This window comes from Mirounga leonina, unplaced genomic scaffold (assembly GCF_011800145.1).
Source record: "Mirounga leonina isolate KUSES-001 unplaced genomic scaffold, KU_Mleo_1.0 Mir_151, whole genome shotgun sequence".
Lineage (NCBI taxonomy): Eukaryota > Metazoa > Chordata > Mammalia > Carnivora > Phocidae > Mirounga > Mirounga leonina.
The window spans coordinates 61,081,232-61,108,276 of NW_023270377.1; the positions used below are offsets into that span (position 1 = coordinate 61,081,232).

General features: G+C 35.7%; 2 protein-coding genes across 6 annotated transcripts in view; one reads left to right on the forward strand and one right to left on the reverse strand.

The window, feature by feature from the left end:
- CCDC173 (coiled-coil domain containing 173) overlaps window positions 1–12,283 on the forward strand; it is a 33,949-nt gene extending 21,666 nt beyond the window's left edge. The window contains exons 7-10 of the mRNA XM_035008359.1: window positions 2,099–2,238; window positions 4,961–5,153; window positions 5,865–6,029; window positions 11,863–12,283. Coding sequence (XP_034864250.1) covers window positions 2,099–2,238; window positions 4,961–5,153; window positions 5,865–6,029; window positions 11,863–12,207 — 843 coding nt within the window. The 3' untranslated portion in view covers window positions 12,208–12,283. The remainder of the gene's footprint in view (window positions 1–2,098; window positions 2,239–4,960; window positions 5,154–5,864; window positions 6,030–11,862) is intronic.
- Window positions 12,284–13,925: 1,642 nt separating this feature from the next.
- The window catches only part of PPIG (peptidylprolyl isomerase G), a 54,658-nt gene continuing 41,538 nt past the window's right edge, over window positions 13,926–27,045 (reverse strand). For all 5 annotated transcript variants that reach the window (XM_035007821.1, XM_035007816.1, XM_035007819.1 and 2 more), the window contains 4 exons: window positions 26,303–26,470; window positions 24,174–24,261; window positions 19,795–19,931; window positions 13,926–19,595 (listed from right to left, as the gene is read on the reverse strand). In XM_035007821.1, coding sequence (XP_034863712.1) covers window positions 18,488–19,595; window positions 19,795–19,931; window positions 24,174–24,261; window positions 26,303–26,470 — 1,501 coding nt within the window. In that variant the 3' untranslated portion in view covers window positions 13,926–18,487. The remainder of the gene's footprint in view (window positions 19,596–19,794; window positions 19,932–24,173; window positions 24,262–26,302; window positions 26,471–27,045) is intronic.

A 27,045-nucleotide genomic window follows, 5' to 3' on the forward strand; every position in this document is an offset into this window, starting at 1 on the left:
TTATTCTCAACTTTGTCTTTTAAACTTTCTATTGAATTTTAAATTTAGCTACCAAGGGGTACCTGGGTGGCTCAGTCAGTTAAGCATCCAGTTCTTGATTTCGGCTTAGGTCATAATCTCAGGGTTGTGGAATTGAGCCCCGAGTCGGGCTCCATGCTCAGCACAGAGTTTGCTTGAGATTCTCTCTCCCCCTCTGCTCCTCCCCGCTTGCTTGCTCTCTCTCTCTCAAATAAATAAATAAATCTTAAAAAAAATAAAATAAGCTACCAAATTAAGCTACCAATTAGCTACCAAAGTTTTAATTTCCAAGAGTTTTACCTGTAATGCTATTGTTCCTTTTCCATAAAATCTTATTCTTGTTTCATGGATGCAATATGTTTATCTCTCCAAGATACTTTGGAATGGGACAGACCTTTGAATGCTAACTCTGCCACTAACTAGCAATGTGACCTTGGGCTGAGGCTTTCAACTTTTAAAAATGAGAATTAACTTTGTGTTAATTAACTCTATTCTTTCCTATTAAAAAAAATCTGTTTGAACATTACAATAAACTTCGAAAAAAACCAGCAAAATAAAACTTTTAAGAAATCATTCAAAACAATCACCTTTAACAGTTTGATACTGTTATTAGCTTTTCATGTTCACTAATGCTTCTCCTAACCAGATTATGGGCTTTTAAAAGTAATAGCCATAAGATAGGAGAGTACTTAAGAATGCTAGGTGCATAGTAGCCCTGAGTTATAAATATATTGGAAGATTAAGTGTTGCATCTTCACTTGAATTGGTTTCTACTTATAGTAACTAAATACACTAATATCTATATATCCAGGCTATTGTGTTCAAAGGCACCTATTTTTATGATGGCTAACTCAGGCTGGAGTCATGGAATATATGCTGATATGAACAGATTTTTATTTTGAAAAATAATGACCTATATTAAAATGTTTTGTTAGACTATATATCTGTACCTTTTCTTGTGTATATGGGAAAAGACAGTCTGGACAAGAAACTAGTTTCACAGTGATCAAGACAGTGGAGGAATTAGGAATATAGGGAGACAGACAGTGGATGGGGAAGGAAGGACACTTTATACTGTGTATCATTTAAATATTTTTAATTTGTGTACCGTAGAAGTATATTAACTATTTAAATGTTAAATGAAAATTGATGAAAATATTTAATGTATTTTTTCTGATTATAGAATTTTTTAAAGATTTATTTTTTTAAAGATTTTATGAGAGAGAGAGAGAGAGCAAGTGAGGGGAGGGGCAGAGGGAGAAGCAGACTGCCTTCTGAGCAGGGAGCCCGACATGGGCTTGATCCCAGGACCCTGAGATCTTGACCTGAGCCAAAGGCAGACAGTTAACTGACTGAGACACCCAGGTGCCCCTTATTTATTTATTTGAGAGAGAGACAGAGAGAAAGCACAGGGAGGGGCACAAGGGGGAGGGCAGAGGGAGAGGAAGAGCATCTCAGGCAGATTCCTTGCTGAGTGTGGAGCCCAATGTGAGGCTTGATCTCACAACCCTGAGATCATGACTCTAGCCGAAACCAAAAGTTGGCTGCCTAACTGAGCCACCAAGGCTCCCCTAGAATTATTTTTAATTACATATTTTAAAGAAATGAGATATTTGAAAGGAAATACAGAAAAGCATTAAGATGAAAAGTCACATATATAATCTCATACCCCAGAGATAACTATTAACATTTGATACATTTCTTCCAGTAGTATATACATTATAAACTTGTACCTATATATGTACTATATATATATATGAAATTTGCTATGTAGTATTTTATATTCTCCTTTCCCCCCACTTACCCATTATATTATTTGTATCTTCCCATATCATTGAGAGTATAATTTATTTAACCGTCTCTTCATTATTAAAGATTTAGAGGTTTCCAATTTTTCACTCTTATAAATAACTTTGGGATAAAGTACATGGTACATAAAGCTTAATGCGTACCTCTGATTGTTTCTTTGGGATAAATTCCCAAGAGAGAAATAACTTGGACCATTTGATAGGTTCTCATTAGATATTCATATGTTGAAAGATATTTTTCTTTGTGATAATACAGTCTTTTTTCCCCCAAGGAACATATGAATGACAAAAATATCATCAAAGCTGTAGAACGGCAGCAGCAAGAGGAGGAAGATGAAAAGATTAGAAAATTTATCAAAGCAAAAAAGCGTCTTACACAAATAGGGAAAGAAAAAGAAGCTGAAACACACAGGTAAGCTTTAAAAGTAATTCATATAATTAATAAAGTACTATCTGAAATTATTATAAATTAGAAGTTGTGATATGAGAGTAATTTTTAAGAATAAGTCATTATAGGGCACCTGGCTGGCTCAGTCGGTTAAGTGTCTGCCTTTGGCTCAGGTTGTGGGGTCCTGGGGAGCCTGCTTCTCCCTCTGCCTCTCTCTCTCTCATAAATAAATAAATTAAATATTTTGGTATGCCTGCGTGGCTCAGTCGGTTAAGCGTCTGCCTTCGGCTCAGGTCATGATCCCAGGGTCCTGGGATCGAGCCCTGCATCGATCCCTGCAGAGCAGGGAGCCTGCTTCTCCCTCTGCTTGTGCGCTTTCTCTCACAAATAAATAAATAAAATCTTTTAAAAGAAGAGTAAGTCATTATATATAACTAGGGCATTTAGTGACATGATGATTTCAGAGTTAGGTTTCCCTTGGAATATCAAGGACATCTATCTGGTGGATGGTTGGAAATAGTGAAATCTCTGCTGTAGGGGAGGGATATGAGCTAGAGATGGCTTTGTGAGCCACTGATATATAAGTGGTAGTTGGAACTGTGGATACAGCTGAGCTCACCTATGGTGAGTAGGTAAGAAATGAAGGTGGCATAGTCCCTTGGGAGGAAGAAGATCATGCGAAGACCAAAGAATAGTTTCCAGAGATTGGAAGAAAATCAGAGAAACAACATGAAGGAGAGTTTCAATAAGAGGAGAGCAGTCATTGGTGTTAGATCAATAGAGGGATTATATGAGATTTTTAAAAAAGATTTATGTATTTATTTTAGAGAGAGAGTGGGGGAAAGGGGCGGGCACAGGGAGGGAGAATCTTAAGAAGACTGCACTGAGTGTGGAGCCCAGCAGGGAGCTTGATCTCATGACCCTGAGATCACAATGTGAGCAGAAACCAAGAGGTGGACACTTAACTGATTGTGCCACTCAGGCGCCCCTAAATGAGATTTTAAAAATGAAATGTCAGATATGGAGGTCATTGGTTACCTTAGTGATAAGTTTGGGATGAGGTAAGAGAGAGGAGGACAGTTTCAGTACACTGTGTTTCTGTCTACATTCTACTTTTGCCTTATGCAGAGCATTCCAGTGGCTTTATATCACATGTAGAGTATTAACTAAGGCCCATAAGGCTCTCCACCATCCTAATTCCCAGCTGACCCCAGCCTCATCTCTTGGACTTTGTCTTGTACTATTCTCTCCTTCTTTGCCTCCTCATCACTCACACTGGACTTCTCCTGTACCCTCTCTGGGGAATGCTGACCTCCCTAAACTCTTTCAAAAGGATCATTACTCAGATGTTGCCTTCTCAGTGAGGCCTTCCCTGACAACCTTAATTAAAATTACAGCCCCACCCCCAATTGCTTATCTGTTTAATTGCTTGCTTTTTCCTCATTGCATGATATAGCACCATTTTAATTATTTACTTTGTTCACTATCCCTCTACCCCAGCTGTAATGAAAGTTCTAGAAGAACAGAGATTTTTAATGTTTTTGTTTACTGTTATGTCCCCAGGACCTGGAATAATGTCTGGAACATAGTAGGCAATCAATAAAAGTGTTTAGAATATTGTTGTTGAAAGTCTAGATGCAATGTCACCTTTCCCATGAAGCCTTCCTTTTTTCTCATCTGCCTATATCACTTTCTAGCTTTCTCATTGGCATGTATCACCCTTTGCCATGTATTGTTATTTGCACAAATGTCTTTTCTCCACTTTAGACTGTAATTTCCTTGGGATAGGCACTGTGTCCTTTCTTATCATTTCTCCCACACTGCTTTGCAAATTCATTCCATAAATTAGTGAATCTGTCACACCTAAATTTAAAAGTATTTTTTGTCCAATCCTAAATGAAAATGCCCCTATTCCTTTAAGAAGTACCTAGTTATGGTTAATGATGTGCCAGTCACCATGCTTGGCTCTGAACTAGAGAGAGGACTTACCCATTCTCTGAGCTCAGGAATCTCATAATGTAAAAGGACCGTTGTCTATCTTCATATAAATAGATGAAGTCAATAAAGTGCTATGAATAAATTATAAACAGACTATATAGTAAGAGGATGGATTTATTCAGGATTTTAATAACTTTTACTAGATATTTTTGAGATTTCATTTAAAGAAAGGCTGTTGATTTATTTTATAACCTAAGCCTCCAAAGTTAGAGTAAGCAGGGTGTCAATTGATTAAGTATTCTGAAAATCTTTTCATTGTGAGAATTTTAATACTTTATTTCCTACATGCACGCACGCATACACATGCACGTACACAAGATATTATATGTATTACTCCCTTTGGATTTTTAAAATATGCTTTATTCTAAAAATAAAGTATTAAAAATAGTTTCCACTTAAAATAATCAGTACATATAAGGAGTATTGGGGCTCCATTCAGTTTTGTAAAAAACTATAAATTATCTGATTTTTTTTTAAAGATTTTATTTATTTGACAGAGAGATAGAGAGAGAACACAAGTAGACAGAGCAGCAGGCAGAGGGAGAGGGAGAAGCAGGCTGTCAGCTGAGCAGGGAGCCCCATGCAGGACTTGATCCCAGGACCTCTGGGATCATGACCTGAGCTGAAGGCAGCTGATTGACTGAGCCACCCAGGTGCCCCTAAAATATCTGATTTCTAATGAAATTATATTGGCTCCATAACAAATCTATTCATGAAGATTTAACAAGTGATGGTTATTTTGTTATAGGCTAATGGAAGAAAGGAGAGAAAGAATAAATAACTTCCTGAGTGAACTAATAAAAGAGAAACTTGACAATGAAGATTTGATTATTGCCAGAGATACTGCAGAAGCTGAGGCTGAATGGGAAAAAAGAGAAAAAGAAAAATATGAAAAAAACAAAGCAGAATTAAAAGCGATTGCAGAATATAGAGCTGTTGTGGTAAGCAATTCAATTACGACAAATAAAAACTAAAAAAAAATTTTAAGTCCTTTCCACTGTAGTTTCCACTCCCTCTCCCTCTCTGACAAAAAACTAGCAAAGATTTGAAAAACAATGTATGAGTTATCTTCCTATATTCTTGAAATCAGACCATGTTTAATTTCTAACAGAAGATCATATGATAATCAATTACAAATAAGATATTGTTAGACAAAATAATCTCTTCTGTTTCAGAACCATCTGAAATGCAAAAATTGTTATTCACTTAATATACATTTGAGTGTTTTTAAGACTAACCAAATAAAAATAACCCATTTCTGTATTTCTTAATCCTTCAGATAATCCTTATCTCCTACATAATTGACTGTCATAACATTTAATTTGGATAGTTTATAAACATTATAGCAGCTAATTTTTTACCTACAAATATTCCCCTACCTTGAGAAGATCTTGCTATTCTGTTCTTGTATTTTATTTTTTAAACCAGTATCACTCAAGTTTTCATTGTGTGTTTCCTGTTATTTGGGAAATAGAACAAAACCAAAGTAAACTGATCCATGTGGGAATCAGCCCAGGTACCTGTAACTTCTGCCCTTGTATTGCTCCAGGCTTTCTGCTTGGAGCTTTCTAACTGTGCTTTATTAGAGAGCACTGGTTGATTAAAAAAAAAAAAAAAAAAAAATTTGTTTCCCTTTGCTTTGTAACATCTAGATGAAAAATAAAGAGGAAGAAGAAAGACAGAGGAAACAAGAGGATAAAGAACAATTGCTGGCTATCCTGAAAGCAGATCGGATTTTCCAGGAGCATGAAAAGGAGAAAAAACGCAAAGCTGATAAAGAACGACAGGAAGTTCGAGATGCCCATATTCAGCAAATGGTAATTATTCTTAAATGTTTATACTTATTTTAACAGTAAATATGTAATGTAGAGTTCATGCTAGTTTTCTGTTTCCCAGGTGGTTTCATCTGTCAAATAAGATCAAATGATCATTATGGTTATGACACAATAAAATATATAAAAAATGTGAAGTTAATTTATCTTTTTATATGTATTGAAGTTCCCATATTAGGTTTATGTCTTTTGCACAAATATTTATCCTTCTTCAGTGTCTATTGTGCTTTAGTAAATATTAAAGAAAATGCAATTGCATACAGCAGGCCATGATGCTTATCTTCTTCGTTTTACTTTTCCCCCCCCTCTTTATAACTATAGGCCAGAGATTATGTTGATTGGGATCTCATAGGTTTCAGAGTTGGGGTGATAGGGGTACCAGAGATTTTAGAACACATATAGAGGACCTGGCATCCAATCATTTATGACTTAAAACTGTTTTCCAAAATGGCTATACCATTTTCCATTCCTACCAGCAACATATGCGAGGACAAACTGTTCCACATCCTCATCAACACTTGCTTTTGTTATCCTTTAATTTCAACTATTTCTAGTGTAGTGATATCTCATGGTGTCGTTTTGCATTTCCCTAATGACTAAAGATTTTGAAGATCTTTTCATGTCCTTTATAGACATTTGTGTGCCTTCTTTTATGAAGTATGTATTCAGATCTTTTGACAATTATTCAATTGAGTTGTTTGGGTTTTTTTAAATTTTATTTATTTGAGAGAGAGAGAGAGCGAGCACAAGCAGGGGGAACAGCAGAGGGAGAGAAAGAAGCAGACTACCCGCTGAGCAGGGAGTTTGATATGGGGCTCCATCCCAGAACCCTGGGATCATGACCTGAACTGAAGGCGACTGAACCACCCAGGTACCCTGGGTTTTCTTATTATTGTGTTTTAAGATTTTTAATGTGGTAGAATATACATAACAAAATTTGCCATTTTAACCATTTTTCAGTGTAACAGTTCAGGGCCATTAAGTGCATTTACTCTCACCGCTATCCATCTCCATAACTTTTTCATCATCCTACACTGAAATTCTGTACCTTTTCATTCCCCCATTCCCCCAGTCCCTGGTGGCCACTATTCTTTCTGTTTCTATGAATTTGAATATGCCAGGTACCTCATATTAGTGGAATCATATTTGTCCTTTTGTATCTGTATTATTTTACTTATCATGTCTTCAAGACTCATCCATGTTGCAGCATGTGTCAGAATTTCCTTTTTTTATTAAGGCTGAATAATATTCCATTGTATGTATATACCCCATTTTGTTTATACATCCATCCATCAGTGGACATTTGGGTTGTTTCCATCTTTTGGCTATTGTGAATAATACTTCTATGGATATTGGTATACAAGTGTCTGTTGAGTCTTGCTTTCTTTTGTCTTTATACACAGAAAAAGAATTGCCAGATCATATGGTAATTCTAGGTTTAACTTTTTTAAGAACCACTGTACTATTTTTTTTTTTTAAGATTTTATTTATTTTGAGAGAGAAAGAGAGAGTACAAGTGGGGGGAGGGGCAGAGGGAGAGAGAGAATCCCAAGCAGACTCCACGCTGGACATGGAGCTCTACCTAGGGCTCAATCCCACGACCCTGAGATCATGACCTGAGCTGAAATCAAGAGTCAGACACTTAACTGACTGAGCCACTCAGGTGCCCCTTGAACAACCATACTGTTTTCTATAAAGCTGTACCACTTAACATTCCCACCAGCAATATTCAAGGGTTTCGGTTTCTCTGAATACTCAACATTTGTTCTGTTTTGGGTTTGTTGTTGATGGTTTTGTTGTTGTTTACAATAGCCACCGTAATAGGTTTGAACTGGGTTTCACTTGTGGTTTTCATTTGCATTTCCCTAGTGATTAGTGATATTGAGCATCTTTTCATGTTTCTCGGCCATTTCTGTTCAGCCTAAAGACTTCCTTTAGCATGTTTTATAGTGCAGGTGGGTTAGCAATAAATTATTTATGTGTTTGTGGAAATGTCTTTGTCTTCATTTCACTGGGTATAGAATTACTGGATATCATTCTTTCCCAGCCTTTTGAATATATTGTTCCATCATCTTTGGCCTTCATTGTTTATCATTAGCAATCTGCTGTTAATCATATTGTTGGTCCCCTAAATGTGATGCATCATTTTTCTCTTGCTGGTTTCAACAATTTCTCTTTATTTTTGGTTTTCAGCAGGTTGACAGTTTGACAGTTAACCAATAATGTGAGTGGAGTTGATGTTCAGTTCAGTGATGTTAAGACAGTAATGCTTTTACCCCTGCCGCACAAGCTATGTGTGGGTTGAGGATGTTATTCCTAAGGACAGCAAATTCACAATTTCCCCCAGGCTTTTAATTTTTGCTAAGCTCCCTGGGGTCTCTTGTGTGAATGTATAGTTTATCAGTGAGACAAGGATGTCCATAGAGTTTATTATTTCAGCCCTTCTATGCCTATCTCACTTCCAGAATCTCCCCCTTAAATTTCTAGCTGCTTTGCCACTCAATCCAAATGGAATCTGTCATCATTGTCCAGCAAATCTCCAAGTTTTCACCACCTGAGCTGAAGGAGCTGGAGGGATAGCAATATCCCCCAGAAAAGCTTGTAGTTCTTACCTGATTTAGTAGCAGTTTTTCATGAAAACACATTTCTCAAGTAGTTGCTTATACATGGTCATTTAATAGTGCTTTGAAATGAGAATTTAAACTTATTTTTATAGAGGGGAAATGGCCAACCTCCTCATGTAGCCATTGCCAGAAGTAGGATCTGCCATATTATTTTGAAGCAAATCCCAGATATCATTTTATCAATGTAGTATGTATCTCTCAAAACTCAGGGACTCTACAAATTTACATAATCCCAATTCCATTATTACATCTAAACAATTAATATTGTCTTTAAATTTCCTTTAAATTGTCTCGTATTTTTTTGTTTGTTGGTTTTTAAAAAAAAATTTTAAGTAGACTCCATGCCCAATGTGGGGCTTGAATTCAAGACCCTGAGATCGGGAGTCACATGCTTTATGGACTAAGCCAGCCAGGCACCCCTTAGTTTGTTTTAATCAGGATCAAATAAGGTCCATATATTCTATTTGGTTGATATGTCTTTCAAGTCTCTTATCTAACACTCCTCCTCCACCCCTCTCTTCTTAAGTTCTCCCTTTTTGTCTTTTATTGTTTGTTTTCCAATTTATTTGTTGAGGGGTTTTACTGGTTTACAGGGTTTGTCTTTTAGAATTACTACAGTCTGGATTTTTATGGTTGAACCCCTGTTGTATAGTTTATTATGTTTCCTGCATTTCAGGTAAAAATCTAGTTGAGGTCAGATTCAGGTTCAAATCTTTGGTGAAAATTCCTCTTACATGGTGGTGTATACTTCCATCAGAAGGCACACGGTGAACATTGTCACTTTCTGTGACATGAACAGCCTTTGATGACTATGGCCTAGATTTCTTAGTTCATGAGGTGGCAAGATATTGATATTCTCTCATTTCTTCTTATTCATTTGCTCAAGTCTTCAAAGAACTTTTCATGATCAACAATTTGGTTTCCCTGAGGTACAGTTTTTAAAGAAAAGACAGAATAAATACTTGATCCCTTCATCTTCCAGTATTCAAAATAATTAGCATCTCCTAAAGATGCTTGTTACTTCCCCCCATCTGTTATAATTTTTAGGAATTTAAAACAGTATTTTAAAAGTTTCTTTATAAATCTATTTATGCTTAATGCAATCAAAATTGAGGCATCAATCATATGATCCATTATGATAATCCTTTCCTTCCCTTGTCACTTCCTTTCTGTACTTCACGTGTTTCTCCTTGCTTCCTTAATATCTTTCCACAAATTGCGATCAAACAAACATATCCTAGTTGCTCTTTAAGTTCCCAAATTATAGTATTTTACCTTTTATGAGAGTGGTTTTAGCTTTTTCTGATTTTCTCAATCTTTTTGAAGGGCATTTTCTACTTTTTCAAATTCCTGCTATTGTATCACCAATTCAATAAATAGCACATAAGCCTTTTTTTTTTTTAGCACATAAACCTTAATTTTGAATTGTATTTGAATTGAATTAAATGCCAAAAAAATTTGGTATTTCATATGTTATGGTTGCTCTACTTATTTATAATTTTCAATGTACAGTAGTTATCAGGTTTGGGCTCTTTTATACTTAAGTGCTGGTTACTGATTTAGGAAAATATTTTCATAAATATTAAATATATTCATAAGTAGACAAAATCACTCAATTTTTTACAAACTCAAACTCAGCATTTCTTAAAATGCTGCTAAGACAAGAAGTTGTCAATCAGACTTCATTAAAATCACCTCATAAAATCAGTTAAAAGAACAATGTTTTTGCAAATATTAGAGTTAAAAGAAGTTAAAAGAAAAAAAAATTATGAGATATAAATTGGCTTTTGGTAAATCGCTTAGAGTACTTACTCCAACCAGTTCCAGATCAACCAACCTACATTGATAAATGTCACTTGTTACAACTTCAAGTTCCTAGGAAAAGAAAATGTAATTGGTTTAATTTAGTTCAGATATTCACTGCTGATTTAATCTTATTTGGCTGGCTCATATGGTATATTGGGCTGACTTAGAACAGTGGATTTCAGTGAGTTCTTTCAGAATAGTAGATGGGGGGAGGGCACCTGGCTGGCTCAGTTGGAAGAACATGCAACTCTTGATCTCAAGGTCGTGAGTTTGAGCCCCACATTGTGTAGAGATTTAAAAAAAAAGGGGGGGGGGGTGCCTGGGTGGCTCAGTCGTTAAGCATCTGCCTTCGGCTCAGGTCATGAGCCCAGGGTCCTGCTCTGTGGGAAGGCTTCTTCCTCTCCCACTACCTCTGCTTGTGTTCCCTCTCTCGCTGTGTCTCTGTCAAATAAATAAAATATTAAAAAAAAAAAAAATAGTAGATGCGTTGGAGGCAGTGATCGGTAGGTCTTCTATACCTGCCAAAGTACACATTTTTATACAGGTAGAAACAGGATTCTAAACTCATTTTTTACCTAAAGTTCATGCTTTTAACTACTTTGTTATATTGTTTGCTTGAAGATATGTTATTGCACAAGGCTATTAAGTTTCACTGAGCCACTGCTTTGAGCATACTACTGTGAGAAGCATGAGTTTCTGCAATTATAGTATATACAGGTGCCCCTTGAACAATACAGGTTTGAACTGTGGGGGTCCACTTACACATGGATTTTTTTCAATACATACATTGGAAAATTTTTTGGAGACTTGCTACCATTTGAAAAAACCTGGAGATGAACCACATAGCCTAGAAATACACCCACCCCAAATTAAGAAAAAGACATTATTTTAAGAACGCAGCATATAATACATATATGCATCCAAAATGTGTCAACTTTATGTATCAGTAAGGCTTCTGGTCAACAGGAAGCTATTAGAAGTTTTGCGGAATCAAAAGTTATACATGAATTCTTTTTTTTTTTTTTTTAAAGATTTTTATTTATTTATTCATGAGAGACAGAGAGAGAGAGGCAGAGGGAGAAGCAGGCTCCCAAGGAGCAGGGAGCCCGATGCGGGACTCGATCCCAGGACCCTGGGATCATGACCTGAGCCGAAGGCAGACGCTTAACCATCTGAGCCACCCAGGCGCCCTATACATGAATTCTTTACTGTACCAGGGGTCGGCATCCCTAACCCCCATGTTGTTCAAGGGTCAACTGTAGTTGTTAATTCAGAGCTTGTCACCTATCAACGAGTTTAGAAAATTCTATCTACAACTTCAAATGCTATGTATATTTAGAAAATTGATCTTACCAATATGAAACTGCACTTTCTTTCTTTCCAAATAGGCCAAAAATAAATTGAACACGAAGCAAGAAAAACAAGCAGAATTAGAGTATTGCAGACTTAATGAAGCTCTTGTGGCTGAAAAGGAGAAGGAATTTCAGGATTATGCCAGAGAAGTAATTGAACTTGAGTCTGAATCAACAAATAAATATATTTATCCTCTTGTAAAAGCTGTACAGGAAGGACATGGAGGTGGCCGTGGGCCAGTTTTTGTGAACAGAGGTGGATTAAGACCCTGTTATCAGGCAAATGACGGCGCCGGAGTCCAGCTCCCTTTCTATAACTCTCAGGGATCAAAATATAGTAATTTTCAAAAGTCTAAGGGAAGGCTAGGTTTTACATGGTAGAAAAAGTTTATTTTTGAGATCGAGAAGACTAAGTTGTAGCTAGTATTATGAGCTACAAATAAGTGAATTTTATGCTTATAATTTGTTAATAAAGCTGCTCTTCGTCTAAGTGCAATTATGTCTGTTCTAATGGATTCTTCACTACCAAAGTTTAATAAATCCCTTTGATAATACATACACAACACAGTGTAATTTTAGCCTTTAAAAATAATGTATTCAGTAGCATTAAGTATAGCTATAATATTGTACAACCATTACCATATCTAGTTCCAGAATGTTTCATTGCTCCAAAGGGAAACCCTGTACCTAAGCAGTCACCTCCCACTTCCCCTCCCTTTCCACAGCCTCTGGCAACTTTGTCTCTATGGATTTGCCATTTTGGGTATTTCATATAATTATATGGAATCGTACTGTAGCCTATTTCACTTAGCTATTTTCAGGTTTCATCCATCTTATACCATTATCAGTACTTTGTTCCTTTTTATAGTTGAATAATATTGCATTGTAAGTATTTTCTCTTCAGAAATTTAATTATTTATCCTTCAGTACTTTTTAGTTTCAAACACTACCAATATTATTGCTAACAATAGGATTACAGAGTTTGACTTGTGGTTTATTTTGTAGAGTGTATCTTGCTAGACATGTGCAAATTACTGTTTTCGAGTTACTTGAAGTAATTTTTCTACAAGTAGTTATATGAGCAATTTGATACACAGGTGACTGTGCATCCAATCTGACTCAAAAGTTTGAGTTGTACAGTAAGTTTCACATATTATCCCATTGGTGAATGTGTTTAAGAGCGAAATACAGGTTATTTTCCTTTCTCACAGGGCTGCTAAATTGTTTGGTAGTTCTTTTGGCCTAGGGTTGCCACCATTTTAAAAATTACTTAGATGCAAAGGCTCAATGAACTAATAAATAAAGTCAGGGAGCCTCTGCCACCTATCTTTTTCTTTAAATTCTGTTTTAGAAAGTACTGTACATTTGGGGGTGATTACTAGTTTTGGATGAAGCTATCTTCACATTACAACACAGGAAACACGTTTCTACAAAATGGTTAATTTCATAAATGTTTTATAACCAACTTATCCCAGTGAAGAACATAAAACATTAAAGACATTACTAGTTTTCTTACCTTATGTGAACAGTTTCATTGTATTAGTTTCAACTGGGCTGGTCTTTCTACTAGAGTTAAGCACATTAAAAACAAAAGGGCTATGCAAAGTCTTAAAAATTAATCACAAAACAATTGAGTGAAAAAAAAACTGAGTTGCAAGGCACTCAGAACAGTGGAAACACAACTGTTGTAATCTGCCAATAGGATAAGAAATCCATAGCTAAAATGTGTGCCTAAGGGCGCCTGGGTGGCTCAGTCGGTTAAGCACCTGCCTTTGACTCAGGTTGTGATCCCAGGGTCCTGGGACTGAGGCTCGCATTGGGCTCCCTGCTCAGCGGGAAGTCTGTTTCTCCCTCTCCCTTTGCCCCTCCCCCTGACCCACTTGTGCTCTCTCTCTCTCAAGTAAATAAAACCTTTTTAATAAGTAAGAGAAGTCCTTTAAAAAATAAACGTGTGGCTGAGATATATATTTGGGTATTGAGGGGGGAAAGGTGTAAAAATTATCAATCAGCACTTAAAAATAAAAAGAAAATAACAGTATTAGGTTGGGAAATATGTTTAAGAAGGAAGCCTAAAAAGCAATGAAAATAGAAAAAGCAAATTGATACTAAAAGTATTTTAATACACAATTAATTTACACAGTCCATATGAAGCACTCACATTTTACATATTCTTCTGGCTAAATAAAGCATTTAAAAACACTCCAGAATTCAAGAATTTAATACCTCTTAACACATATAAACCACTGAATGGTCAGAACATTTTTATCTAACCATATATATTTTCAGTGACTAACTTTCAAGTTGGTGCATTTTCCCTAAATATATCTAATTTAAATAAAAATGAAACCAAACAAGAAACCAAAAACTAGACAATTTGTTTTACGAATCAATTAACATCTATATGGCTTTACAATGTCAAGTGTTATATTAAAACTGGCAGGCACAGGATATAATACAATGTTCCCAATGATGAGAAATTTGGAGGAATTAAAAAGCAAATCGTAGCATTCCAGTAGACAGTAATGCAAATTCCAAATCTAACCTTAAGTTTGCTGAGGCAAAAGACACATTGTAATCTGAAACATTATGATTAAACATTTACACTAGAATTTATCTCCAAACCTTCTAGAAATCATCACTGCTGACTAAATTCCTAAAGAAGCTCAGTACTGTTAAACTCTTTGCTCAGTTTTTCCTAATACAAATTCTATATCCCCATGGGTAAAATAAAAGTATATTTTAGTTGATTTATCTTCATTATTTAGCTTTTAATAAAAATAAAGGTTGAATAACTAATACAACAGTAATTTTAAAAATACAAAACAAACTGTTATAGTTTATTTAATACAATGTTTAACTATAAAAGTTGATAGTTTCAGAATTTAAATTCTGTAAAATGCAGTTTGCAGAAAACAGTTTTAACAGTTACTAGACTAATGATAAGAGAAGCAGCATTTTGAAACTAATTATACAATTGTGACAACAGCTTTATTCCTAAATTTCATTAAAAAAATATACATCACAGTGACTTTTGAGCTAGGAAAAGAAGTGCATTAACTTCACTTGAATTTTTCCCTTCTACAAAGAGAGCAGCCACAACTTTTAACATCCCCACATACAAATAACCAATTCATTTATCAATCCTTCAAAGTACTAGAAACACACAAAACAGAAACAAAATATACAGCATGGGCTTTTGGTAACACAGGCATTTGCTTTAAAAAAAAGAAAAAGCAGAAACACAACTTAACCCCACAATTTCTTCCTATACTTAAAAACAAACAAAACCCCTCAACAACTCCCTTCTCCAACCTTGCTGATGGATTTTTATTTATGTGATTTTTCTCTTAATATTTACTTCTTGTGTTACACCACAGGCCAGCGTTTGCATTTGTCTGAATCCTTTAAAGGCAGCTGGGAAACCCGCTATGGGCAGGTGTCAACCAATGCTGCACTTCCTGGAGTTTATCAATTTTTAAAACAAGTATTGTAACAAAACATATCTTTTCACAATAAACAGGTTATAAATCTACAATCCTTGGAGTTTATTCAACTGTAAATATATGAATACTAAACTGAATAATTATAGTAAACATGACCAAAAGAAGACAGGAAAATAAACCATTTTATGTTTCTTTATATTTATGGTGTATATTGAAAGTACCTTCCGGTGAAGGGAAAGGGAACAAGTTTCTATAGAAATTTACTATAAAAGGTTCAAAGTGTGATGAAAAACAACTGCACCTGGACTAAAAAGCATAGTGAGCTACTAAAAAAAAAAAAAAAAAAACACTAACTTTTCCATATACTAACTTGAAAACAAATTAGAATTGTCCTTTAATATCATTACTCAAAATACCAGAAACCCAATGTGTTCCTGTCCATAATATTAAGAAATGTTTACTTTTCAGTTTCATACCTTTCACTGGGTACAAGCATCTGATTAGGGCATTCAGCAAAGCCAGTATGAATCAGTATCACACTTGTGCAAAGATAGATTTATCAAATTCTTTGAAACTTCTGTGAGGGCTTTAAGGAACTCTATTAGAAATTACAATGCTCTATGAGCTCATTAACTGTAATTTAAAAATACTTTAAAGCAACCCAGTAGATTCTCTACTGCTCATCAACATTAATCTCTCTGTTGTGTCAATTTGTGGCAGATGGTTTACCCCCAAAAAAGAATGAAATAATCATGAAAAAAATTCTCAGATATTGCCAAACAATAAAATAAACCAATTAAATATTTTTAGAGGATATGAAGTCAAAGATAGTTCGAGGTAAACCGTAAGCTCAGACTTAACTATAAAATCAATTTGACAGGAAAGAGCCAGCTTTCAAGAAGGAGTATATTCAAAGTAAAAGCTAAAGGTGGCACAACTATTAAAAATGCAATAAAAGGACTGTTTGAGCTATGTGCTATACAGATGTAAAGGCAGACGAGGTACAGTTAATGCTGTTTAATTATTTTCTAAATGTTTTTATTCTGAAAATAAAATCTAACTGATTGTCATCTTTCATCTCAATTTCTTCACTGTATCTGTTCTACTATAAAAACTAAGTTTTAAAATGTCTATATATGCTTAGCATGGAGTTGCTCTTTTGATAACCAGAACAGGAGAATACTACTTATAGAAATTGCTAAAATTTTTTCCCTATGGTTACTTGTCTATAATTCTTACTAGATACAGCTCTGTGATCAGACAACATGTATTTTTACCTAGCATGGGTTTTTTTGTTATTAGAAAACCTTTCTTAAATAGCACCTTGAAGCTCAAATAGTTTATAACAGATATTTTTAAAATGCAATTTACTGAATTTAAAAGACAATAACTAATTTAAAATATGTAACAGATTATATAGCTTGGGAACTCAAGACTCAATCATCCCTAACGTAGGTTTGTGGTCAAAGTCTCTAAGGAATCAATCACCCCAGATTATCATAAACATCTATCACTTTTATCATCAGGAAAAAAAAATTTAGAAAGACTTCATTGTGGATTATTTGCTTCAAGATATTCCAATCTTATAATCATTACCTATTATTTGTTATGCAAACAGCTACCACAATGCCAAATGTTCATTACTGTATTAATCATTAATGGGAAGTATTATGTTAAGCACTGCTTTGCTCAGTACAAATAGCACTGAGTAGTTACTGGGTTTACCAAAAAGCTACCTTGGTAAGAGTTGATACTACACTGACAAATATGAAAGTACAAAACACTCTAAAGGCTACTATTAATTGGAATTCTGAAATTTCTTCTCAAATGAGGCAGGTTTTGTGTTTGCTGGATGTTCAGTATTTTATTTAGAAGATATTACAGAAAAAAAGGCCACACATCACAAAAATAGCAATATACAACACACAAAATTCTAAATGGACTTTGGGTATCTTTTACTGTTTAACTCTGTAAGCTATCAAATTTTGCAACTTTCTACTCTATGTGGCAATGTTGCACATGCCAAGCTAAATAATGTTAACAGTAATGGTATAAAGCCATCTGAATAGAAAGAAACCAGAGTCATAAACATGCTATACCCTATTGTGATACATAAATAGAAAAGATGCATTTTCTTGCCATTTGAAACTCACAACTATGAGAGTTAGAGAAGTCAGCTCAAGTTAAAAAACCAAATCCAAAACAAGAACCATGCAGAATTAACACTCAACTCTATATAGATCAGTGGCCAAAAGAGAAATCTTGGAAGTTAGTATGTCAATACTAACAATTCTTAGAATCTAACTTAAAGACCTGCACAAGTGGTATGTTTTAGTGAGAAAAATATCTTCATTTTAGAGAAAGATAATAGTAATTATAAAACAATGTTCCCCAAAGCAAAAATTTCATCTCTCCAGACCAAAAGTGACGTAGAATTGAGAATTACAATCTGATCTTCCAAGGTACAGTTCCTGTCAGATGCTGTATAACAGCAAGTCAAACTCAATCAGTACATCAACTGAAAAAATTACTCAACTATTTTTGTAAATAGTTAAGTAAATAAAACTAGGCAGGAAAAATATTAGTATGAATCAAGCTATGAGTGGAATTACAAAGAATAACATAGGCAGTACAATATAAACTTTTAAAGCACAAATTACTATAAAATCAAAAGTGATGACTTAAGATCTCAAGTTATTAGGATCCTGCTTTTCTGTGTTAATTAAAAGCTGCTGCTGCTGCAAGCCTCTACTTAAATGCAATCAGAAAATCTATACAAGATTTCTTCTATCTAGTGGCTTCTAAAGTTACTTTAATCATGAGAAACACAAGCTTCTGTAACAATGTATTCCAACAATCAGTTATGCTTGTTTTCAACTGGCTAATCACACAAACTGGGATGTAGAATAGCACATTTGCTATTGGCTGATTGTTGCAACACAAAAATGCATACATGAAATAGTTAAACACAGCACACAGTATTACACCAAAGTGTTTTTCTCATTTCAAGTTTATTAAAACTTTAGCAGTACAAATTATCCAGGTTGCAGATTATCAAAAGATCAACTCAATAAAGTCCACATTAAAAAAAAAAAAAAGGGACAAACATAAAACCCAAAAACAATGAAAAGAGGAAAACAACATAAAGGAGATTCATCAGCAAGTCTCTAAAACTTAAAATTTGAGCAGAATGGAAATAAGAAGTTTACACAACTCACTCATCCACTTTTGTCTTCATCTGTTCCAGGGCTTGATTCATGATCAAATTTTTTATTTTTATCGTGTATGTGGTCATTTTCTTGACCCTTTGATTTTTGGTTTTCTTTTTCCACTGAGGATCTGGTCTTCTCATCCTCCTTATTTTTCAACGTGGAGAACTTTAACTCATTGTCCTGACTACTTTGTTTTATTTTTGAGAATGGACTTTGATCTCTATCAGCCTTTTTTTCCCTATTATTTGAGCTATTATGATCACGATTTTTAGAGTACATTCTCTTCTCACCCTCAGAATTTTCTTTTCTGTGTGAACTCTTACTTTCTTGGTTTCTATATTTTTCTTTGTTTCTGCTTTGACTTTCTTCTCTCTCTGAGCTCCGTGAATCTCTCCTCCTCCTCCTTCTATCTTTACTTCTTGATCTTCCTGGTGATGCTCTTCTCTCTCGGCTTCGAGACCTTCCCCTTCTCCTGTACTCTTGTTCTCTGTATCTATGGTACTCCTTGCTTCTGCTGCGATCTCGGTCATGGCTTCTAGATCGCACTCTTCTGCTCCTGTCCCTACTTCTGCTTCGTTCCCTTGTTCTACTATTGTAACTGTGTTTGCCTTTAGTGATATCACGTTCTCTACTCCTAGACTGTGCACGTCTATCCTTTTCCTTACTTTTATTATGATCATGCTCATTACTTTTTGATTCTAACTGTTTAGACTTCTCTTTACTTCTACTCCTTTCCTGATCTTTTCCTTTAGAATCAGACTTTTCTTTTTCTTTAACAATCTCATGATCCCTTTCTTTACTCCTTGATCTCATCCTCTTTTCTTCATGTCTATTATGCTTTGCATCTCTTTCTTTACTCTTTGATTTCTCTTTGCTCTTACTCCTACTTTTAGATTTGGCCCTTTTCTTCACTTTGTTTTTATTATACTTATCATCCTTTTCTGAGTTTCTTCTGATGTCTCTCTCTTTGCTGTTAGATTTGTGGTCTTTAACTTTCTTTTCCTTTTCATTTTTTCTGTTTGGACTCTCAGACACATGCCTGTGATCAGTTACTTTTTTCTCTTTTACTCTAACTGGACTTCTTTGATTTTCTTTTATTTCATTTAACTCACTCCTAAAAAATAAGGAGAAAAAAAGCTTTTTGGAAATTTTATTAGAAAAAGGATGATGTCCATTATTAGCCAAAATGGTATTCTGTATTTTTAAAAATATTCAGAAACAATTGAAATGGCTATAAATTGAACAACTTTATGTACAAGAGTAAAAACAAAAATACTTGTCACTATATGTGAAATAATATAGGTAAATCTTACTTATCCCCTTTGATCCATCTTTCACCACTTGATACCCTCATTCTTTGTGCTCTCTGCATCTCTTGCCTCCAATGTGGAGGAGTCTCACTACGTCTGAAACGATCCCTTGATCTGGATCTAGAAGGAGTTCGGTAACGCTTAAAAGAATAAAATGGGAAAAATATTAACCTCCTAAAAATATAAAAGCATTACAATTATAGCTATAGCCTATACATTTCTAGGTTCAAATAAAATGTCTTATACTTCTATACCCTCTAAAATAAATAAGATTTCGGGCGCCTGGGTGGCTCAGTTGGTTAAGCGACTGCCTTCAGCTCAGGTCATGGTCCTGGAGTCCTGGGATCGAGTCCCACATCGGGCTTCCGGATCAGCGGGGAGCCTGCTTCTCCCTCTGACCCTCTCCCCTCTCATATTGTTTCTCTCTCTCTCTCAAATAAATAAATAAATAAATAAATAAAATCTTTAAAATAAATAAGATTTCCTAATTTTCAGGTATGAAACCAGTGACGCAAAAATACTTTAAACACTCACTCATACTATAAATTCCAAATAAAAAGCATTAACCACCAAACTCTAGCCACCCATGTCCTCTCCACAGAACTATCCTATTTAAGTGATGCTACTGGACCATAACAGGTACAGGAACCCTTACAAGTTGCCAAGTTTCAATTTGGAAATATGTATTCTTGATGTTTCCAAGCAAATATCCCATATTAGGAGAAAAACTGAGTAAATGCATAATGTTCATTTATTCAACCAATATTTACTCAGCTCTTGGAATGGCCAACCACTCTACCATGTGTTGCAGAAACATTAGTGAGCCAAGACATGTCTCAATTTTGCTCTTTTGGAACTTGAATTCTATAAGGCTAGGAGAACCCTTAGATAGATATATAATCACAGATATTCAAAGCACAAATCAGTTACAATTAGAATCAGCATAAAGGAAATACAAGGTGCTCAGAGAATATGTAACAGGGGAGATCCAGCCTAGTACAGGGAAGGTTAAATGATAATTAAAAGCTAACAACTAACAAACATGCATCAAGAGTTACACAGGCAAGGGTAAGGAAAAGAAGGTAAAAGTGTGAGGATGGATGGGTAAGGAAGAATATGTGAAGCATAAGAAATATCTTATTTGAAGGTCCCAAAACAGGAAAAAACATTGCACTTTTTAGAAATGACCACAAGATAGATCAGTACGGCTAAAGATAAAAACTGCCAGGGAGGGACGCCTGGGTGGCTCAGTCAGTTAAGCGTCTGCCTTCAGCTTAGGTCATGACTCCAGGGTCCTGGGATGAGTCCCAAATCAGGCTCCTTCCTCAGCAGGGAGCCTGCTTCTCCCTCTGCCTGCCTCTCCCCGCCCCGCTTGTGTGGTCTCGCTGACAAATAAATAAATAAAATCTTAAAAACAAACAAACCAACAAAAAAAAACTTCCAGGGAATGTAATACTAGATAATACTGATGAGGTAAGCAAGGACTAGATTTTATAAGGTCTCATAGGCCATGGTAACAATTTTGGACTTATCCTATAATCGATGGCAAAGGAATGACATTTTCATTCTTAAATGACCATTCTGGGGGCACCTGGGTGGCTCAGTTGTTAAGCGTCTGCCTTCGGCTCAGGTCATGATCCCAGGGTCCTGGGATCGAGTCCCACGTCAGGCTCCTTGCTTGGCAGGAAGCCTGCTTCTCCCTCACCTACTCCCCCTGCTTGTGTTCCCTCTCTCGCTGTTTCTCTCTGTGTCTCAAACCTTTAAAAAAATCTTTAAAAAAAAAAGACCATTCTGGATGCTGTTTAGAGAAAGAATTCTATCAGTGATTCTCAAAATGCTGTCTAGGGATCCCAAGACTCAGGGGATCTGTGAAGTCAAAACTATTTTCATTATATCATATTATTTGCCTTTTCATTTTCACTCTTTCATTATTGTACAGTGGAGTTTTTCAGACTACATGACGTTTTAGTATCTTTGCTTTCATAGCTAATGGAATGTGTGCTTATATATTCTTGTATTTTAAATAGTTCTTGGTTTGGGCGCCTGGGTGGCTCAGTTGGTTGGGCGACTACCTTCGGCTCAGGTCATGATCCCGGAGTCCCTGGATCGAGTCCCGCATCGGGCTCCCTGCTCGGCGGGGAGCCTGCTTCTCCCTCTGACCCTCCCCCCTCTCATGTGCTCTCTCTCTCTCATTCTCTCTCTCTCAAATAAATAATCTTTAAAAATAAAAATAAATAAAAATAAATAAATAGTTCTTGGTTTTAATTTCTAAAACTATAAATATCGATGGATATAACCCATATCACAAAAGCTCCTTTGGATCCTCAATAATTTTTAAAAGTGTAAAGAGAAGGGCACCCGGGTGGCTCAGGGATCGAGCCATGCATCAGGCTCCCTGTTCGGCGGGAAGCCTGCTTCTCCCTCTCCCACTCCCCCATTTGTGTTCCCTCTCTTGCTTTGTCTCTCTCTGTCAAATAAATAAAATCTTAAGAAAAAAAAAAAAAAAAGTGTAGGGCGCCTGGGTGGCTCAGATGGTTAAGCGTCTGCCTTCGGCTCAGGTCATGATCCCAGGGTCCTGGGATCGAGTCCCGCATCGGGCTCCCTGCTCCTTGGGAGCCTGCTTCTCCCTCTGCTTCTCTCTCTCTCTCTGTCTCTCATGAGTGGATGGATAAAATCTTTAAAAAAAAAAAAAGTGTAAAGAGATTCTGGGGCACCTGGGTAGCTCAGTCAAGTGTCCAACTCTTGATTTCAGCTCAGGTTTTGATCTCAAGGTTGTGAGTTCAAGCCCCGCATTTAAAAAGAAAAAAAAAAAAGTGTAAAGAGAGTTCGAAGACAAAAAAGTTTGAGAACTGCCATGAGAACAGTTAGAAGGCCATTTATAGTTCAGAGAATATACAAAGGTAAACTGAATTAAGGTGGTGGGAGTGAAGCTTGAGAAATAGATGGATTTCAAAGTATTTACAAGGTTGAAATGAAGGGATTTGGTTTTGGTGTTGGATAAGATATACAAGGTAGGGGGGCGCCTAGGTGGCTCAGCTGGTTGAGCGTCTGCCTTCGGCTCAGGTCATGATCCCGGGGTCCTGGGATCGAGCCCCACATGGGGCTTCCTGCTCCGCAGGGAGCCTGCTTCTCCCTCTCCCACTCTCCCCTACTTGTGTTCCCTCTCTCGCTGTGTCTCTGTCAAATAAATAAATAAAATCTTAGAAAAAAAAAAAAGATATACAAGGTAGGAAAGCAGAGAAATAAAATGATTCTTGGGCTTTAAGTAACTGTACAGGTGTTGGTGTCTATCAGTGAGAGCAGGAACCTAAAGGAGGTCTGAAGAGGAAGTGCTTATGCTCAACATTATATACACTGAGTGTGAGGTGTCTGTTAAGCAACTAGCTGGCTGTCAAATAAGTCTTGGCACCAGAAAAGCAAATCAGCATTTGATACTTATCAACACACAGGTAAGCCACTGAAGCTGTGGGAGTGATGAGACTGCCCAAGGACCATATGCAGAGTGAGAAGAGTTGGAATCCTGAGGTACTACTATATTAAAGGCCAGGTATAAGAGTGTGAACTGGCAGTGGACATTCAAAATAGACTGGCCAGAGAGAGAAAGAAAATAGGACAGAAGCAAGTGGAAAGAGTATTACAAGGAGGGAGAGTAAGTAAGACAAAGACAGAAAGGACCCACTGGATTTTATGACATATAGCCAACCATATAGCAAGTGCTATTTTCAGCAGAATGGTAGAAGATGAACTGAAATGGTTTAGAAAGGAGTAAGAAGTGAAGAAATAATATACCAAGTACAGCCACATTTCTAAAAAGTTTTGAAGACTCAAGATATTCGGATGGGGAGAATCCAGGGAAGAGGATGAAATACAGGAACAGGGTTAATTTTTATTAATTTTTAACAAGATCAGAGATACAATGGTCAGGAAGTAACAAAGAGGCACAAGAAAGACACTGATCTCATTTTACACCATGCACATGTAAAATCTATTAACATCCATATATTTTCAGTTTGGAAGTACCAACACAAAGAAGTTACTATAAAAAGAGAACATGGGGTGCCTTGTTGGCTCAGTCGTTAAGCGTCTGCCTTCGGCTCAGGTCATGATCCCAGGGTCCTGGAATCGAGCCTCGCATCGGGCTCCCTGCTCCGTGGGAAGCCTGCTTCTCCCTCTCCCCCTCCCCCTGCTTGTGTTCCCTCTCTTGCTGTGTCTCTGTCAAATACATAAATAAAATCTTTAAAAAAGTAAATAAAATAAAAAGAGAACATAATATCCATATCTACTCTAAATTTTAGTTACTTATAAAACAATATTTAAGAAACACTCAAATTATTTACAATAAATGCAATATTATTAAGATTTCTGGGAAAAGAATCACCTACCCTTGGTCCTCTTCCTTTAATTTTCCTGCCAGACCTAGTAACTAAAAGTCGCCTCTGGTATGAAGCAGGCTGGGAGTTAGGTGGATTACTAGAAGGAAGCAAAGGGAAAATTAAAATACACACACACACACACACACACACACAGGAATATTACTTGGTCATCAAAAAATGAAATCTTAACCATTTGCAACGACGTGGATGGAACTAGAGGGTATTATGCTAAGTGAAATAAGTCAGTCAGAGAAAGACAATTATATGATTTCACACAAATGTGCAGGTTAAACAAGACAGATGATCATAAGGGAAGAGAGGGAAGAATAAATTCAGATGAAATCAGAGAGGGAGACAAACTGTAAGAGACTCTTAACTACAGGAAACAAACAGGGTTGCTGGAGGGATGGGGTAACTGGGTGATGGGCATTAAGGAGGGCACCTGATGTAATTAGCACTGGGTATTGTATGCAACTGATGAATCACTAGACTCTACCTCTGAAACTAATAAAATATATGTTAATGAATTAAATTTAAATTAAAACAACTATAAAAATGGATCTGGAGAATATAGCTTTACTGATCTAAACTAATAAATTTAAATCTTATACATAATCAGTAGTTTTCAATGTTATCAATTCCTACTAGGTATCTGGAAAAGTATGGGAGCATTTTTCAACTGTTAATGACTAGACAGTGCTACTGGTACTTAGAACCATGAGTTAGGAATGCTAAAATCTTATAATGCATGAGAATGAAGAACTATTCTGCCCCAAAATGCCAGCTGTGTGCTGAGAAACCCTGTTAAATAACCATTTTTAAGATGAAATTAACTTGACAGCATTAAGGAAAATCAACATAGAAGAGTTCATATAGCTCAGCATAGGCGGTATGCCACTAAGAAAATAATTTTAAAACTATCTTATTCCAGGGGTGCCTGGGTGGCTCAGTAGGGTTGAGCATCTGACTCTTGATTTCGGCTCAGGTCACGATCTTAGGATCCTGGGATCAAGCCCTTGTCGAGCTCTGTGCTCTATGGGGAGTCCGCTTGAGATTCTCTCCCTCTGCCCCTCCCTCTGCTCACGCACACACTCTCTCTAAAAGAAATAAAATCTTTAAAAAAGAAAAAAACAACCCCATCTTATTCCAAAGTAGCTTATAATCCTATAAGCAACTGTTCACTGTCAAAAGAACTACAGAAAAGAGTAATTAAGGATAATAAAGTAGACACAAGCTGGCGTGAATTAGCAAAACATTTATATCCTGGTTTATACCAAAAAGGGAAACTGTTTTCAAAAAATAATGAGTTAATATTTAATTAGCACAAACAATATCCATGTAAGTTATGTTTGAAAAGTTCATTCTAAAGTAGTTCAAACATTATCTCTGTAATATTTATTTCCTTAAAAATACCTTTCCTAGTACTTGAGGAAAAATTAACTCAATCCACTCCACTGAAATTACCCCAAGTTTCAAAGAACTTTTTTTAAAATAAAACTAAGATTTATTTTTATATTTTTACTGTATTGTGAAAGTATATGGGAGATACTCAGAATTTTATTACTTTTATGTTATTAACAATACATTTCTAATCATAAATAAGAAAATGACTTCAATCTTTTTTCTATTTTTGGAGATAATTATTAAAATGATTTACAAAGAACCAATAGGCCAACTAATACTAATAATGTGAATTTACGCAGAAACATTTTCAAAGAACTTGAATATATCAATTTTCATTACCACAATACTATAAATTAGGCATGAAAACAGCATTTTTGCCCTATTAAATTGAAAAATAAAGGTTCTTACTTGCTTAGAAGTTTAATATATACAAATTACACAGACAGCTTGGGTTTTAAATGGAATTGGTCTGAAATGCCACAATGCATCTTTTTGCAGTGCTTATTTTTCAAAAAAGTAACTTTTAATTCAAAATCTGTTTGAATTAAATCAGTTTCTCTTTTTAGATATATAGTTAACAAAAAGGAGCTTTGCTAACTTTATCCTATAAAAAAAGATTTCAATCTTGGGACAAGGTCACCAATTAAATCTTGTTTAAAGTACATAAAGACTTAAAAAAAAAGTTCTGTTTTAAAGAGTGTAGGGCATTCTACAAGATAGACACATTAACATACCACTCTCTCTCTCGCTCTCTTTCTCTGTTTTTCCTTTCTTTTTCATCAGCTTTAGGAGGACTTTTTCTCATTAGGAATCTATTTTCAGGTATAGGAGGGATCTCTTCTGGACGGACAGTAGACTGGGGTTGTGCTTCAAGATTTTCAGTCTCACTTTCACTAGATGCACTTAACAGAAAACATACAAAAAAAATTCCATTTCATTATTATGCACCTACCCCAAATTTCCAATTGTTGGTATTTCTTTCCTTTGTAAGATGTCACAACATATAAGCCATCCTGCCCACCCCCTCAAAGATGCAATAACATACAGAAAATCCTCCTTCATTTGTCTGACAAACCAGCTAACCAACCCAAAAGCAAAACCAATTGTTTCCACTATCACATTCTCAGAAAGTATTTTCCAATAAAATGGATCTAACACATGGAACTCCACAGGCAATGTACTCTGATAAATTTAAAATACTTAAAAATGTAGGCAAAGAAATTAGTTGCTTTAAAGACAACAGGCGTAAGTTTTAGTACATAGATTATTTCAGACAAAACAGAAAAGAAAGTAAATATACTGATAATATTTGCTTCTACCCTTGTGTTTTCATAGCAACAAAGGAAATAAAGGACAAAAAAAGCAAGAGAGACTGCTATAATAAGGAAATTAATAATTGGTTTCCTCTAATTCTCATTAATCCTATATATTCCTCCTAAGAAACACAAACCTATAAAACCAAAAGCATCTTTTCACT